The 18,788-nt window shown below is 41.7% G+C and overlaps 1 protein-coding gene across 1 annotated transcript in view; it reads right to left on the reverse strand.

The window, feature by feature from the left end:
* The window catches only part of LOC124778564 (trypsin-like), a 181,274-nt gene that overhangs the window by 8,317 nt on the left and 154,169 nt on the right, over positions 1-18,788 (reverse strand). The window contains exons 8-9 of the mRNA XM_047253652.1: positions 12,596-12,767; positions 5,815-5,931 (exon numbers count right to left, since the gene is read on the reverse strand). Of these exons, the coding sequence (XP_047109608.1) occupies positions 5,815-5,931; positions 12,596-12,767 (289 nt within the window). The remainder of the gene's footprint in view (positions 1-5,814; positions 5,932-12,595; positions 12,768-18,788) is intronic.

An 18,788-nucleotide genomic window follows, 5' to 3' on the forward strand; every position in this document is an offset into this window, starting at 1 on the left:
TAAATCACTAAATAATGCAATTTAATACAACAACTTCATGTCTGAAGTAAGTGAAAAACAGAAAAGAAAAAAAAATTGGTTATTTGTAGATGACATGCTGCAGAATAGATGGGAGATATAAAACTGCCAACATGAATAACTAATGTCGTCCTGTGATTTACGTGAATAATGGTATGACAATGCTTTCTCCCAAATTAGTACTCTCGGCGTAGTTTTCAGCTTAACATAGGCGTACAAGCGGCAAACCTTGACATGTCTGTTTACCTGTATTTGTAAATTAACGGAATATATGACGCCTAATCATCTGTCCTTTGTGTATCTAAACGGCTACAAACCGAAATTCATGTAACCTCCACAAGCTGCTAACACGTACTAACAGTTCTCAGAAAAAAAAGTAAATTAAACAGTGAAATGAACACCGCGAGCGCTAAAACGTGTTTGGGTAAAATAAAAAATATTTTATTCACTTATTCCATAGCTTTTGTTGTTGCTCAAAATTTAACATATGTGGAAATACCTGAGTTTCCAATCAGATGGCTCAAATTAGCAACCACACTTTGACAGTGTACGTCTTTATCAATATATATACTTCACGAACCACTGAACCGTGATTGGCAGACAGTACTCTGTACCAATATTAGTGATTTTCTATTAAAAAATAAAACGCCTGTCTACGTGCCTGTGTACGCATCTTGCTCTCTTGCCTCATTCTCAGGGTCCCTGCGTAAGATACACGACTGCGGCAGTAAAATGGTCGCACAGTCTTACTCGAAAGCTGGTTGTCTAAATCATCGCAACACAGATTTGCGAGAACTACGTCATCTTCCTTCCAAAAGACACAGTCAAGTTCCCCGAGCACCTCTGTCACACTTCCACATGGTGTGTACCGAGCTGTTAACAATCCTAGCAGTGCATCTCCGAATTCATTCGATATCTGTTGTCATGCCTGCTTCACAAAGACGACTGACACTGCAACAGTAGCCTAGATTGGGTCTCACTGGCGTTCTCCACGCGTTTTGTTTCACAGCAGCAACGCTCTTTCTCATCATCCTTGCAACAAACCTGTCTCCTACGTGCCATTCCCGTTATTGGTTTCCCTCCTCATCTCATATTGTTTCTTAGTATTAGTCACGAATGTTTAAATGGTGAAATAAACTCCAGACACTTATCACCAATCTTGAAATCGATTATCCTCAGTTTCAGTTCGTTGGTATGTGCATTATCTTATATTTGTATGTATCTGATCAGAACTGCGATTATTTCTACGAAGTGGAGTTTCTGTTTCCATCTATGTATACTTTGTAAATTACTTTCCAAGTAATAAGGAAAGGGACTATGGACATCAGCTGTATCAGGACTTTATGCAACATAAATGGTGACGAGTGGAAAATGTGCCAAACTGGGATTTGAACCCGGGATCGTCTGCTTACGAGGCAGTTACTTTAACCGCTGCGCCACCAAGACTCAAGGTTTATCGCAGCTGCGCGGAGTATATCGACACACCACTCGGCCGACCCACATTCCCTCCTATCACCACCTATCCACAGTCGCCGTCCATGTCATCCATACTCGCTACTGTAAGATTCCCACAGGAGGTTGGACATAATTGTGTATTCACACTGAGTCTGGCGAATCAATTATGAATGCATGTGTTCGTTCTTTTCGACATATCGGAAAGGACAGACACCATTCATTAGTATAATCCAGGTAAATGTTTCATTCATTATTTATGTCCATTTACTCCATGGATGTAATTTCAAAAGTAATGTTCTACAAAAAGATAAATTTTACAACTTTACTTGTAGTATTGGTTCATGCATAGGACATTAAGGCTTGTAATGTGTAAAACTTCGAGGAAGTCCCTGTGCAGTGAAACCGGCTTAGCTGTAATTGGAAAGTGGCAAGAATCAGGTGGTGGTTAGCTGGCAAAGTGTTCCCATCTTGTGAACTGAACGAAGCAATTAGAGCAACAAGATTATATAATATAGCCGTCACTATGGAATTAATTTGGCTTACTATTGAAGAGATACTTTGATTAGCTCTCAACAACGAAAATCAGATTTAAGAAGAGAATTTTCAGAGTTTGTTACACAGTGAGAGGCACGGATACCTTCGCAGCCATTTTTTGGAATAGCCAGCGGAGATGTGCACTGCCGCTAATTTCATTTCAAAGGATCAGTTCAGTACTATACAACTGCATGAACCAGTTAGGCGGTTTTTTTATTCATTAATAAGTTTGTGTACTTTAAACTTCGTGTTGTGCACACGTATTTTAACCTGAGTCATTTATGTAGACTGTGGCCCAATCCAAGTGCTGTGATTTTATTGAACTGAGAAACAACTGTCTTTCACTACGGAATGAAATTTTCACTCTGCACTGTACTCACTCATAAGAAATTTCCCGGCAGATTGAAACTGTGCGCCAGACTGGGACTCAGACTCGGGACCTTTGTCATTCACGGGCAAGTGCTCTACTGATGAGCTGCCCAGCATCATTGACGATCCGTCCCCACAACTTTACTTCAACCAGTATAGCACTTGTCTGGGAAAGATAAAATTTCCGAGTTCGAATCTCAATCTGGCACACAGTTTTAAGCTGCCAGGAAATTTCTTCCACTACAATTAATAAACATTGTGGAATGCCACAGTTCATAATTATGTCTGACGTACCCCAAGTGATGTTCTTGGAAGGATAGTTAAAGTTTCACCAAAGCACCACCAAAAAGAGATTATTTAAAGTATTCTTCCTACTAGAATCTCATTTCAGTATTGCAATAACCTGAAAACACTGTGATGGTTCATAATAGTTACTGGGTAACAGACTTGAAGGCCCAGCAGAAGGATTGAATGTTGTGTTGGTTTAGAAGTAACAGTGTTTATAATTTTATATGTGTATGGTTAATGGTTTTTCTCATAGTGTGTTGTCACTACAACATTCAGCCATGATCTGAGCCTAGTGACTGATTACGTCCTGGTTCCCCAGGCTAATTATTGAAAGTCAAAATGGTTCAAATGGCTCTGAGCACTATGGGACTTAATATCTGAGGTCATCAGTCCCATAGAACTTAGAACTACTGAAACCTAACTAACCTATGGACATCACACAAATCCATGCCCGAGGCAGGATTCGAACCTGCGACCGTAGCGGTAGCGCGGTTCCAGACTGAAGCGCCTGGAACCGCTCGGCCACATCGACCGGCAGCTAACTATTGAGCCTGATTTAAATTTCACATTACAACTACAGTATTAATGAAGTGAACTTGTCAGTCTCTATCATTTTTCTGCTATAAAGAGCAACTGGATTTAAATATTCAAACTGTACTAGATCCCAGTACCAATCTTTCCATTTCAGCTAAAGAGTATGAAGAAGTGAATGATCCTTGGGAATACAAATAAAAATTGGTAAAAATAACGTAATCGTCTGAAAACTATTTAAGTGACAAGGAATACTGATATCAGCTGCATTCGGGCTTTATTTAGAATCAACGAGTGAATATGTCCAAAAGAAACAGACACCACACATTCACGTAATCGACTCGCCTCGATGGACAATGATCCACCACGTCCAGTGCGAATACCCTGAAATTTGGACGTATATAGGCGGATTGGACATTTATCTGCCAACACCTTCACAATGAGTGGAAATTTCATGCTATGAGAGCGAAGCAGTTGCCTGTAACATCTGTGGAATAATCGACTTACGGCAGTGACAGCATTATCTCTGAAATTGTGTGTCTTTGGTTCTGTTGTAGTGCAGAGAGCAGTTCATTGTTGGACATGGAATAAACTGGCAGAAGTTTTGAGTGTAGTGCATATTGGAGGAGGATTTTGCTGAAGAAAATTGTTAGGAATTATTAATCTGATGGAAGAACTTACAACGCATCATTTATGGAACAGAGAAAATTGATTTGCGTTATGGATATGTTCTTAAGGTAATAATTTTTTCTGGCGCTTACTGATGTTGTTAGCGATTCTTGCAACATAAAACTCCACCTCCGCACCTCAATTTAGGTTATTTCAGTTTAATTCATTTCAAATGGTATAATGTTAAAAGCATTGCCTTGCAAGACTTTTGTAAAGAAAGTAAAGTTTCAATGGCTTGTGTGAGTTTAATGTTCTTGTGACATAAGAGATTTAAATACAGAATTGTCATTGTCATGAACGGATTAGTATTTTCGTTTCAAGTATGAGATAATCATCCGAAACTTTCTCCTGATAATTTAGATTTACTTTAGCATATTTTAGCTGGCGCGATTTTTTCATGCTGTGCTGTTGCTCCTGAATATGCCGTAATTTTTAAGGTAAGATTCTTTTCGTATTTTTGCTGGTTCTTTCGTTTCTCATCTCAAGTTTCCATTGCGCTAATTCTAAGCATTTTCTATGTAATTTAGATTTTTAATGGGGCAGTCAACAGTGGGCGTTTCACAGTATTGCTACGTAATTCCAGTGTTTCAATTTTTTTGAGCAGTGCACAGTTTGATTTTGGTAGTTGTCTTTGAGTAACAGTTTTGATTTTATTTCTTGTACAGTGGACGCTAGTTAGTTTTGTCCTTACGTAAATGTGTGCACTGAGACATACTGTTTGTAATAGTAATTTTAGTTCAACCTTTTCATGACATAAGAGGACAGTAAACTCGGTTTTGAGTAAAAGGCGGCCAAAGATTTTAATGCTCATGAACGAACGAGTCAGAGCAAATAACTTTCAGCACAATAACGTCTGACCTCCTGTGGGAATCTCAAAGCAGAGCACGGGGAACACGGACAGGGACTATGAACAGGTGGCGTTAGGTGAGTATGTGGGTCGGCCAGGAGGCGTACCTAGATACTCTGCGCAACTGCGATGTCCACTGTCTATGGGTGAAGCAGTGATTAGCGTAATTGCCTAGTAAGAAGGGAATCCTGGATCCGACTTCCAATGTGGCACCCATTTTCAATCGTCGCCACTGATCCTGCTGCAGCTGATATATCAATGTCAAAAAAAAAAAAAAAAAATAGTAATGAACACTTATTTGCTGCTTTGTTATACAGAGTGTAAGTGTCAATCAGAGGCAGTTGTTGGAAAAACGATTAATGTTCCTGTACTGTTGTTCATGCCCAACTGCTATTGCATTGCTTCCTAAAGTATACTACTGTCTTCTACTTTATTTTCAAAACAGAGTTTCTGTACAAGGTAAAGTCAATCCCAATAGTTAACTTTCTTCGTGAACAGTGTTAGTACTTTGCATAATTAGGCTGGCGAAGGTTCTCTTTTATGTAACTGCAGTTTATTTATAACTAATAGAATCTGGGTTCGAATCATGGGTCAATTTAAAAACCTCTCACAGGAGTACGGTCTGCTGCTAATCTAACTGTAGCCGAAGTGTTATACCTTCTATCTGCATTTTCGTGCTATCGGCCAATGACAACATTTTTCTGTAGACAACGCCACTGTCAGTGAACAGTCTGATATCATTGCTGACCTTGTTTAATAAATAGTTTCCGAATGCTGAGAGCATAACGGTCCTATTACGCCTCCTTGTATCACACCCGTTTCCGTTGAACATTCGGCGCCCAGTACATAGTGCTGGGTTTTATTAGTCAAACGTTTCTAGATCCGAAAACGTATCTAAGAAGACCTCAGACTGATTGAATCTTGGTCATTATTCGGAAATGTGGTACAATGTCGAACGACTTCCTTAAATCTATCTGCTTGTATGCAGATAGAGAATACAGGAGAATACAGCTCAAGCTCGAAGTGCCAGTTTAAGTGTGGAAGGTGTTGGTCTTTATGTGAAACTGATTGCAGAAATTAGAAATTAGGTGGAGGGTTCTTACCCACAGTTTTCCCCACCCGACGACCGTGGCGGTGGCGCTGTCTGGAACCTCCTCTCCCTGCTCCGGGAGCTGAATTGGCGCCACCGTGACGCCATCAATTGGAAAAGCTGGAGATACCTGCGGAGGCATGAACATTACTTAGTTCATAAGGGTTTTTTTTTTAACAAAGGTAACTGAATTTAGTCGAACTAAATTAAACTAGGTAATTTTAAAGGCACATTTACATGCTGAGCTTTTCTTAGCAGAAAACATAATTAAAAGTAATAAAAAAAGAATTAATTTGAGCCATAGATATAGTCGACGGCTGTATAAATATTGTATGCAGCCGCTGGAAACATTTGAAGATTTTTGATCGTCAGATGGTTAAGAGGCACCTTTTGTTTTCTAGGCCTTATCCAGGTCGGGCGTATGTGACACACCGCCATTAATTCTACATTATTTTATTTATATATTCACGAGTTGCAACCAAACGGCACACGTAATTCAAGTCACAATGTAAGTGCAGTAATTTAATTGTGTTTTTATTTCAGGATGTATTAATATTATTATTAACCTATGTAAGTTTTATTTTGTGCCTTTAGTCATTGTAAGATTGTTGGGTGACTTGGCATGGCAAAAGGTTCTGTACTTTTAAACAAAAAGTCGTCCAGCTCGATCCACCGTCATCTTCGGATGCTATTTGATAACGAAGTCCGATTTTAGTGAAAACACAGACAGAAGAAACGCGGTTAAAAATACATGAACGGACCTTTAACGAAAATGTCGTGCTCAAGCGCCGAGAGTCTGTATAAAATATACTTTACCGATCCGTAAACTTAATTGATATATATTCGATATTCATTACTATAATTCATTGTATGGTCTCGATCAAGTTACGAATGAGCCAGAAAAAATTAATCAAATAATGAGATGATGAGGTCACATGCTCCGAGGAGCGTAGGGGACGATGCGACCCCGGGAATCGAACCCGGGCGCGAGAAGCGAGAACGCTACCGCAAGACCATGAGCTGCGAAGTTAAATAATGAGACACTAAAAGTATTAGTTGAGGTTTGCTGTCTTGGCAGCAAAATAACTGAAGTTTGCGAAAGTAAATTGGGTGTAAGATGTAGACTGCCAATGGCAAGAAAAGCGTTTTGAGCAAGAAAAATTTCCTTCCCGAGTGAGGTGGCGCAGTGGTTAGCACACTAGACTCACACTCTGGAGGACGACGGTTCAGACCGGCTTCTGGCCATCATGTTTTAGGTTTTCCATGTTTCCCTACATCGCTTTAGGCAAATGCCGGGCTTGTTCCTTCGAAAGGGCACGGCCGACTTCCTTCCCTATTTTTTCGTAATCCGATGGGACCGATGACCTCGCTGTTTGGTCCCCTCCCCCAAATCAACCAACTAACCAGTTTCCTTACATGTAACATAAATATGTTGTGAAGATAATATGAAACCCAATATCTATATGTTATATTTGGGTATATTCTAATGCATCGCAGTTTGCATATTTTCTGCATCTGTCAGAAACTGAATCGGTTTCCTTTTGCAGTATTTACAGTTTCTCTTTAAAAAATTTTAGTATTGTTTGCTTATTTTGAAATACATTTTCATATGTTTAAAGTGTAAAATGTTTAATAAGATTTAAATGTAACTATATTCTGCGATCTTGGAATGTGTATCGATAAATAGCGACTTTCAACATGACTTCATGTAGGTTGGTTGTCGACTGGTACGTGGGCATGCATAGCGACGTTTATAATAGCAGACACATAGTCTGTTTACCGTTGTATTATTGAGTGCGTAAACAGTGAACAAAGCATATGTAAATGTTACGTGTCTTGGATTAATCTTCCACGCAAAGGTATAAAGAGTGCTACATCGGAATAGTGGGGAGACATGTTCACCATAAGGACAGTTTACGAAGCACAATGCGAACTGCTGAGTTAAAATTCCAATGTGTCGATGAAGCTTTTATCGTGACTGAGGTATCGTGGACAAATATGAAAGCAGTGACTATAGAAAGACTGTTTTACAGAATGAATTAATATCAAAATAGAGCATGTGGCAGCGTAACATCTCTGACTCTGTAGATGACGATCACTGCCCCGCGAGGCAGTGAGAGTTAATATGCTGGGTACACTCGTAACGCTTACACGTGTGCGAGGTGTAAGCTACAGCATCGACTCAGAAATTCCGCAACATCATCATTGTCTAGTGGTTGTGCAATTGTGATGTGAAAGACATGTGATTGCTGGTTCGCGCCTTGCAATTTATGTTTGTATTTTTTTCTCTTTTTCGGAAGATCCTGTGACGTCCTTGTTAACTTAATAGAAGTATGTTCTGTAATATTCGATGTTATGTACAAATATGAGCGCTCACTCAGGAGTGAAAAAAAATGGCTCTGAGCACTATGCGACTTAACATCTGAAGTCATCAGTCCGCTAGAACTTAGAACTACTTAAACCTAACTAACCTAAGGACAGCACACACATCCATGCCCAAGGCAGGATTCGAACCTGTGACCGTAGCAGTCGCGTGGTTCCGGACTGAAGCGCCCAGAACCGCTCGGCCACAGCGACCGGCCTCAGGAGTAAGTTCTCATTGTCAATAATTTGCAAATTAAACATGAAACATGTAAAATGGGAGAAAATATTCAAACCACGTTGGTCATCTTGTAAAACAAGGCATAGAAAATACCCACATATTTGCAACAAATTTAAATAGTAACTTAGTCTCAGCCATTTATATAGCATAAAAGAAAATTAACGAGATAGTTCTCTTAGGACACTTCTCTGTCAGACAAGAATGTCTTCAAAGAAAGAATATCTTTAACCACGAAGATTAGGTTCTTTCTCATTTTATTGCATCGATTTTGTACAAATACCGACGCGTTTGCGAAATATCCTCAGCGTGCTCGTGTTATTGAAACAGTATTCATCCCCCGTAACGATCCGTGACAGAAAGGCCTGTCCGTCGGCCTCTAAACGCTCCAAAAGTTCAGATTAAATGGCCTCTCTTTAAATCTTGTGGTCCACTGTGACCATTCGTCGAACCCATCGTGAGCGCTTCTTTGAATATCCGAGAGTCTCGATCATTTCAGACGAACTTCCAATGCTGACCAATGACTGTAGAGCCAATTGTAGAGTTGTGATGCGCCGGTCGGCACGAATAATGGCATCTGCACGATTTAGCATGTCTGGAGCAGTGCCTGTGACAGGAACTCCCGAGCATGGCTGATCATGGAGCTTTGTTTCTGCATTTCCTGGGTTATCAAGTGCAGCATCGCCATTCACTGCACTCAAACGTTTATGGATGTTCACCACGGTTTCTTTTTCTGCATACAAGAATTCAACAACAGCGCGCTGCTTGTCACGTGAGTCGTGTGTAGACGCCATTTTGACGCTGTACTACGGCTGTGCCATCTGCCAGAACGGTTCGAAACTTCACCGGTGTTGAGTTAATGTTGCGCACTAGAAGCGGAAGCTAAAACTAATAAAGAGACAACCTAACAGGATAACGCACGTCCACCAATCATGGACAAATCAGCCTTCATAATACGCACTATTGGTCCGCTGAAAAACCCCTGCTGGCCGAGAGAATAGTAATAACAAGACTTTTGTCTGGCAACGTGTGGTGCGGGTTTTCAAGAAGCGTATCATTGGTTCGTATTTTGTTGATGGGACTCCAAATAGCCACAAGTCTCTATAATTCCTTCAGTCCATTTTGTTCCTATCTTCATAGTTTAATTCTCTGGACACACTTTCTGTTTGTCAGTTTTTTGTGCATACATGAGTTTCTGACTAAAATATCCAAGAAATTTATCTGTGCTCTTCCTAATTCTTCTGAGTCCAGAACTAAATTTCAGTCGTTCAGTTTATGTTAAAGCTTTAAGTCCTGGCGATGAGAATCATTGGATGTGGCCACCAATTTTAATCTCATTTTTCGAAAATGTTCCATGAGGTTAGACCATTTTTCTGTTGTTCCATTAAGTTTCGGGTGTGCAGCCGCAAGAAATCTCCTTCTTCTTCTTCTAATATTTCGGCTGTATAACGTTCAGCCATCTTCAGAGTGAGCCGCAAGACTGCCGCTCCCTTTATACTGTTGTACCGCGCGACTGCGCATGCGGCCACAGATGCAAATGCGCCAGAGACGTTGGTCTGCAGCAGAAACGTGCATAATGCGCGAGTTGTATCTATGACTCCGCAGTTGATCTTTGTTGGCATATCGATATATCATTGTGAGCTGCACTGTGACGATGTCTTTGCGAGTTTATTACAGCAAGTGCCGGATTCCATGATTTATCAAGATTGAAACCACTATCTCTATTAATTAAGTTCGTCGTCAAGCGAATTTCAATTGCCTCCTTTACTATCGAGTCCCAAAAGGATGATGTAGTTGCCAAAATTTCGACGTTGTCATACAACATACTGTGACCATTATCATTACAGTGCTCTGCCACTGCAGACTTGTTAGGTTGTAAAAGTCGTATGTACCTCTGGTGTTCTGTACATCTTTCTTGGGCTGTACGAGTTGTTTGTCCGATGTAAGAAAGGCCAAATTCACATGGAATTTTGTAAACTCCAGATTTTCGGAGCAGCAAATCATCTTTGACGGAGCCCACGAGTGCAGCTGTCTTAGGTGGAGGACGAAAAATCACTTTTACTTTGTGTCTGCCGAGAATGCGTCCTATTTTTGATGAGAGGCTACCCACATATGCCAGGAAGGCCATCGATTTAAAGGTTTCATCTTCTTCTGCTTTCTTTGTGGCCTCTTTCGGTTTCATTTTCAGTGCCCTCTGTATTTGTTGTGGAGAGTACCCATTGTCTTCAAACACTCTTTGTAAGTGGTAAAGTTCATCTTGCAGACTGCTTTCGTCAGAAATAATACGCGCTCTGTGAGTCAAAGTTCGGAGAACACTCATTGTCTGGGCAGGATGGTGGAGCTATTTGCACGTAAATACAGGTCGGTGTGCGTCGGCTTCCTATACACTTCATGTCCCAAAGTGCCATCCTCTCTGCGCCGAACCAAAACACCCAAGAATGGAAGGCATCCCTCCTTTTCAATTTCCATTGTGAACTTTATTTGATCGTGGAGGGAGTTCAGATGTCTCTGGCGCATTGGCATCTGTGGCCGCATGCGCAGTCGCGCGGTGCAACTGTATAAAGGGACGAAGCGAGCACTGGAGCGGCAGTCTTGCGGCTCACTCTGAAGATGGCTGAACGTTATACAGCCGAAATATTAGAAGAAGAAGGAGATTTCTTGCGGCTGCACACCCGAAACTTAATGGAACAGTCTTTGCGCCGCCAAAACCTGAAGATTCACATTTTTCTGTTGTTTGGGCCGAAAATCTTTCTCGTAATTCTGTGTTCCTTTCTTTAGGATATTTTCGGTGTCGCTTTTTGTCTGAAGCATGGGATTTTTGTTCGCATAGAGATTTTCTTTCGCTTTGAGATCTTCGTTCGCATACAGGTCTCCTCGTCTGATGACAGTATTGCAATACTTGATATCTGTGTGGGTCGAAAGATATTTTTTGTCACAGATACAGTGTGTTCTTCCGTAGCCTCTCTTGAGTTTCTATAGGTGAATTTTCCCTATCAGTAGAGTTGATGATTTCACCTAGGTACTTGCAATACGGAGTCTCTCGATGTGACATTATTTTGTGGATAGTTTTTGGTAAGTTATAGCATAAGACGGGGATGATTCAAATTCTATGTGTAACCAATTAGCAATGGAATACAGAAACTGGGGATTAATTACCAGGAAACAGAATACCTCACTAACGATCCAGATGACTTACGCATAGACGGAAAGAAAATTAAGAAGGACAGTACTTTCTGCTATTTGGGATCAGTTTTAGAGTTGCAGGGAAAATCTCAGGTAGAAATTAGTAAAAGAATCAGCAGTGGAAGAAAGATAATTGGGGTGCGCAACTCAATTTTATGGACCAGGAATATAGTAAACCGAACCAAAAAAATCATATATAAATCGATACTAGAGAGCGTAGTTATTTATGGAGCAGAGACTTGGACTACATATCTGAAACACGTAAAAAAAAACTGCAAGCAGTAGAAGTGGACTTCCGAAAAGATCAGCAAGATTTCTAGAAAAGAGAAAGTAAGAAAAGACGAAATAATAAAGAGAATGGAAGTAAGAGAAAGAATATATGACGTGATGGATTGATGGAATGGTACAGGCATGTAAGAAGGATGGAGGAAGTCAGAATTCAGAAAATGATTCTGGAATGGGAACCAGAGGGAAATAAGAGGATACCCTATGACCACCTGGCTCCAAAATGTACGCTTGACAGTGAGAAGACTTGGCGCAAGAGAAGAAGATATACAAGATCAAAACACCTGGAAGGACATCCTGAGGAGATACATTAAGGTCCTATGTAAAATATGAAATTATTTCCGGGTATTTATGTTGCAGACAAATCTTTGTATAGAGGAAAATTTCAATAAATAAAAACAATAAATTTTGGATATCGATCTCTGAAGACATGAACTCACGTATTTGGAAGCCAAGTTGTAACGATTTTATTATTGTCAGTAACATTACTTTGGTGTGCTTCCAACTCTGTCCGCTGCTGTCTCTCATGTCCTCTTCTCATTAGTTACACCGTCCTTCTGTTGGTTGTCTCTACTGCAAGGCCGCAGTCGCCTTTTAGTTTCCACCCTCCTCCGTCTCATTTGTGCACTGAATGTTTATATCATTGTAGCTTAGCCTTTGTCGAACATTAACGAGCTATGAGCTCCCTCGGCATGAATCCACATTACAAAATACTCGAAATACTAACCTTCAATACGGCAATGTCGTTGACCCAGGAATCACTGGCGTTGTATCCCTCGTGAGAACTGATGTCTGTCACGGTGTGTCTGGTACCCCCTTCGGTGACGCTGTTGGTACCAGCTAGCACCTCGTACGTGTCCTCGTGCGTCACATCTTTGCAGAAGAGAACTAGGTGTAACCTGGTACAGTTAAACAGAGCTATTTTCAGTTGGACAGCGCTTAGTGAGGTACACTACGTGATCAAAAGTATCCCGACAACCCCAAAAACATATCTTTTCATATTTGGTGCATTGTGCTGCCACCTACTGCCAGGTACTCCATATCAGCGACCTCAGTAGTCATTAGATATCGTGAGAAAGCAGAATAGGGCGGACTTCGAACGTGGTCAGGTCATTCGGTGTCACTTGTGTCATACGTTTGTACGCGAGATTTCCACACTCCTAAACATTCCTAGGTCCACTGTTTCCGATGTGATAGGAAGTGGAAACGTGAAGGTACACGTAATGTGATAGGAAGTGGAAACGTGAAGGTACACGTACAGAACAAAAGCGTAAAGGCCGACCTCGCCTGTTGACTGACAGAGACCGCCGACAGTTGAAGAGGGTCGTAATGTGCAATAGGCACACATCTATCCAGACCATCACACAGGAATTCCAAACAACATCAGGATCCACTGCAAGTACTATGACTGTTATGCGCGAGGTGAGAAAACTTGGATTTCATGGTCGAGCGGCTGCTCATAAGCCACACATCACACTGGTAAATGCCAAACGACAACTCGCTTGGTGTAAGGATCGTAAACATTGGACGACTGAACAGTGGAAGAACGTTGTGTGGAGTGACGACTCACAGTACACAACGTGGCAATCCGATGGCAGGGTGTGGGTTTGGCGAATGCCCAGTGAACGTCATCTGCCAGTGAGTGCAGTGCTACCAGTAAAATTCGGAGGCAGTGGTGTTATGGTGTAGACGTGCTTTTCATGGAGAGGCTTTGCACCTCTTATTGCTTTGCGTGGCACTATCACAGCACAGGCCTACATTGATGTTTGAAGCACCTTCTTGCTTCCCACTGTTGAAGAGCAACTCAGGGATGGCGACTGCATCTTTCAACACGATCGAGCACCAGACTGTGGCCGAGTGGTTACACGACAATAACATCTCTGTAGTGGAGTGGCCTGCACAGTCCTGACCTGAATCCTATAGAACACCTTTAGGATGTTTTGGAACGCCGACTTCGTGCCAGGCCTCACCGATCGACGCCAATACCTCTACGCAGTGCAGCACTCCGTGAAGAATGGGGTGCCACTCCCCAAGAATCCTTCCATCATCTGATTGAACATATGCCTGTGAGAGTGGAATCTGTCATCAAGGCAGGTTAATGGTGGGCCAACACCATATTGAATTCCAACATTACCGATGGAGGGTGCCACGAACGTTTTCAGCTAGGTATTCAGGTACCTTTAATCACACAGTGTGTGTTGTATGATTATGTTATGCACAGGATTGCAGGGAAATGTGTTATACAAAAATTACGCAAGACTTTAACTCGATAGTTCGTTAGAACACCACAGACATTTACTAGGCAAGGCCATATTGGAGGTGCTATGCTCTTACCATATAAATTTTCGTTGCCAATTATGAGGGGACCAACAGCTCAACTTGGAAGCAGACCACAAGCAAGATGGCATTTTTCTTTAGTGCAGTTGTGGTTATAAACTGTTAAATCCGAAACAGATCCCTGCGTCCTTCGAACGAAATGTATCTATTTTGTACTGGAACAGTTTCAGACGTGAGATTACGAATAAGTCGCTAGTAAAAATTACAGGGTGTTCCATTTATCTGATAACCGCCTGCACGGGGTATTGCCACTGAAGCCGCGCCTGCCGGTCGAATGGGTCCCAGGGGACCACACTATCCCCCCTCCCTTTTTTGTGGGTTTTTAGCCTGAAGGTCGTACAAAGATACGCGCCATGTCGGTCAGTGTCATTCGAGCAATGAAACAGGCGTGACAATTGAAATAGTCAAGCTTGCGAACGCAACCATGGAAAAAGCGAATTATTCAATTCCACAAGTGTTTATTTACGATTTGTATGTGCGCACAGTCCGCTCGTATTGTTCGAATATTGTTTGAACAGAAGTTTCCAGGTATTCGAGTTCCGAGTCATGATGCAGCTCACAAATTAGTGAATAAATTTCGTGAAACAGGAAGCGTTCAAGAGAAGAAGCATAAATGACGACGTACAGTGCTCACAGAAGCTAGTCTCGATAACATTGCATACCGCCTGGAAAATTCCCCTAAATGTCTCTTACAAGGGGAAGGCCTCAGACACGGCCAACCGATTCGGCTCAAAGTTGGCAGGTCGCTTGTGCACAACCTAAAACGAAGGAATCTAAGATATTTTGGGTCAACACCCCCGCGTTTTTGAGAAAATCACCCCTAAAGGTTATGACGAGCAATCGACTGAAATTGGCGGGATTGATAGATAATTGTAAATAGAGCATTTTTCATCATCAAGTATGGGGTCCGCAAACGCATACTTTTCCAGAAGTCGAGGTAAAAACTTTTACAACTGCCGCTTCTGTAATCACAAGGTCAACGCTATTCGCCGACAACGGATCAACGACGAACCTGAACGGGTGTCATAAGACGTCCGCCCCGAACACATACAACGAACAAAATAGAGCAAAAATGAGATCAACAAAGAATTAAAAAAAAAATAGCGCAACGGCCAAGGTAACTGGCTGGGAATCGGAGATCCCGGGTTCGAATCTGGAAGAAACGTAACGGACGTTATTCTTTTCATTTGTATTTTCCCATATCTCAATTAATAGGGAAAGGAGGGTTAATAATGTAAGTAAATCAATAAGGAATGATAATAAAAAGATAGGCAAATAAATTTCTCAAACCTCTTAGGATAGTAAACAATTAAAATCTTGCCCAATGTCACTTTACAATGGCTCTTCCAGTCACTCTTACGTGTCCTCACTTTTCTTCGAACAACTAGATGGATGGTACTTGGCATATAAACATTCGAAACAAATATACTCACGGCACCAAGAACATCTAATGAATGCAATCTTTCCACAGCTACACTATTCCTTCCGAAGAGTTGGCGGAAAACAAACTTGGCTTACATTTAAAAATATATCTTTTTCGGGAATTAATTTTGATGCGTACCACGCATACGATATCATTGCCTGAAAAATCGGTGCTGAAAGTTGATTATGAATTATGCTGTGAATAGTTATTGTATCCGTGCGGTTGTTCAATTCCCGCTGGGTTTCCAGAAGCACACTGCAATTCTTGAAGCCTGGAAATAAAGTTTTTAACATAGCGATAGAAATAAACATCACACGGCTGGCACTGTATTCATTCACGAAACGTATTTCATTTGACGCATTAACGATGTAAAAATCACTACATGTATTCTCGAGGTTCGCACAGCCTAATGACGGAAAACAACTCTTTCCGATTGACTTCTATAAGGGTCGTGCTGGACACCTTCACTCTTCCAGTTTCACAACTATGACATGACGAAGAGGCAAGCGGGGCAACATAACTCTCCCCTTCGTGCATTCTGTCCCCTGCCTCGCTCTAAACAAGTTGTCGCGCGGTTGGCTATCTGTGACCCCTCGTGAGGAATTCGCAGCACTCTTACTCGGAGCTGTTTTCATGTGACAAGGCTTAAAAGTTTAATACTTTACTAACTCACGGCGTTTCGGAAATTAGTTTGCCTACCTTATTGTTATCATTCCTTATTGATTTACTTACCTTATTAACCCTCATTTTCCTATAAACAGAGATATGGAAAAATACAAACGAAAAGAATAACATCCGCTAGGTTTCGTCCATATTCCAACCCGGGTTTTTCTATTCCCAGCCAGTTACCTTGCCCGTTGCGCTATCGATGCTGTCGGCTGAAAGCGTTCACCTTGTGGATACAGAAGCGGCAATTGTAAAAGTTTCTTTTCTCGATTTCTGGAAAAGTATGCGTTTGCGGACCCCATACTTCATGACGAAAAATGTTCTATATACACTTATCTATCGATTCCTCCAATTATGAGTTGATTGGTCGTCATAACATTTAGGGGTGATTTTCTCAAAATTGCAGGGGTGTTGACCCAAAATATCTTAGATTCTTTCGTTTTAAGTTGTACAAAAGCGACCTGCCAAATTTGAGCCGAATCGGTTGGCCGTGTCTGAGGCCTTCCCCTTGTTAGACTTCTTCAACAGCTAACAGAAATATCGTGCACATCTGTACAAAGAGGTGCTGAGTTGCTTGGGCTAAGGTCCCTAATAAGTGTCAGCAGCACAAGAACTTCGATCTGGTGATTCTATGCAAAGCGCTAAGTTTTGCGAACGGGTTTAAAACCAAGTGCATGTCGGTGAAATGGATCCTTATCTCATTCTTTTTTTTAGGTGAAGCTTGGTTCCATTTTCAAGGGTATGTTAATTCCCAAAACTGTCGACTATGGAGCGCAGAAAGATCTGTTGTGCATCATGAAGAACCCCTCCGTTATCAGAAAATAGGGGTGTGATGCCCAGTTAGTGGTGACTGTATAGTAAGTCCAGTTTTGTTTTTTTAATGATACAGTTATTTAAATAAACTGAGTGAAAGAGAACGAAGTTTCGCATTTTTTCGACAGGATTTGGCAGGGGCTCATATGGCAAATGTTTCTTTGCTCGCCATTCATGATATGTTCTATGAAAGAGTGATTAGTAACAATACCTTGCCCGCTAGAAGTCTTTGTGGGGTGCACAGAAGGGCAAAGTGCACACAACAAATCCTCACACGATACAGGAACTCAAGAATAACATCTGTGAGTCAAATGGTTCAAATGGCTCTGAGAACTGTAGGACTTAACTTCTGAGGTCATCAGTCTCCTAGAACTTAGAACTACTTAAACCTAACTAACCTAAGGACATTACACACATCCATGCCCGAGGCAGGATTCGTACCTGCGACCGTATCGGTTTCGCGGTTCCACAATGTAGCCCCTAGAACCGCTCGGCCATTCCGGCTGGCCGCCTGTGAGTCAATTAATTCAAAATCTCAGTGAGAATTGCATCATGTGATCAATAATTTCTTGGGTAGATGTCAGAAATGCGTGGAAAATAATGGCAGGCAGTTGCAGCATCTCCTTGCGTGACATGGGTAAGTACAAAATTTATTTGCTTATATTTGAAATGTTATCGTGTCGTACCGTAGCAGTAGACGGGCGCCACGGGCTCTGATGGTTCAAAAATGGTTCAAATGGCTCTGAGCTCTATGGGACTTAACAGCTAAGGTCATCAGTCCCCTAGAACTTAGAACTACTTAAACCTAACTAACCTAAGTACATCACACACATCCATGCCCGAGGCAGGATTCGAACCTGCGACCGCAGCGGTCTCGCGGTTCCAGACTGACGCGCCTAGAACCGCACGGCCACACCGGCCAGCCGGGCTCTGATCTCACGGTCAACTTTGCGCTCGCTGCCCGGCATCTACTGCGCCGCAAAGGCGGTGATCAGATAAATGGAACAATCTGTAAAACGATGTTTTGTTCAACTAGAGCCGTGAAACGGTAGTACTACAATATTCGTCTCTTCTTGGCGAGTCTGTTTATCTGCAACAATGTTGTACGGACTGGCAAAGTCCACCTCAGGTAGCTAACAAACGATTCCATGTCTCAGACAGCCTCAGGCAACTCCAGGAATTTACACTTTGCATTCCCTTGACTATCTAAAAGGATCGTAATATTTTTGATACCTTAAGTTCAGAATTGCAAAGGGTTTCGGTTGCTGCATAAGGCTTTTTCGCAAAGTGATTCTAACGAGACAGAAAATTATACAAAACGTGTACATTAAAAAATATTATGAAGGAAACTTGACAATTAAGGTACTCCAAAGATTATAATGAATTATCTTAATCTTCTGCACTAAGAAGAATGTCTCTGTTTGTAACTTTTTTTTTCCTTTTGGCTACTGCCTGAGAGTACTTTCTGCGCGGCATCCAGCAGTAGCCATATGTCATTGCGCCATCCCATCGGCCCTGGAAGATCAGTTCCATTTCTTTAGTATTTTGATGGAACCATTTCCCTGTCTGTCACTCACAGCACACAGACTGTACGGGAAAAGCTTCGGGAGATTCCAGGAATCGCGGTTTCCAGCTCAATGAGGCACCCAATGGTTTGTAATTATCCAGCACGGTTCTTTCT

This window comes from Schistocerca piceifrons, chromosome 1 (genome assembly GCF_021461385.2).
Source record: "Schistocerca piceifrons isolate TAMUIC-IGC-003096 chromosome 1, iqSchPice1.1, whole genome shotgun sequence".
Taxonomy (NCBI): Eukaryota; Metazoa; Arthropoda; class Insecta; order Orthoptera; family Acrididae; genus Schistocerca; species Schistocerca piceifrons.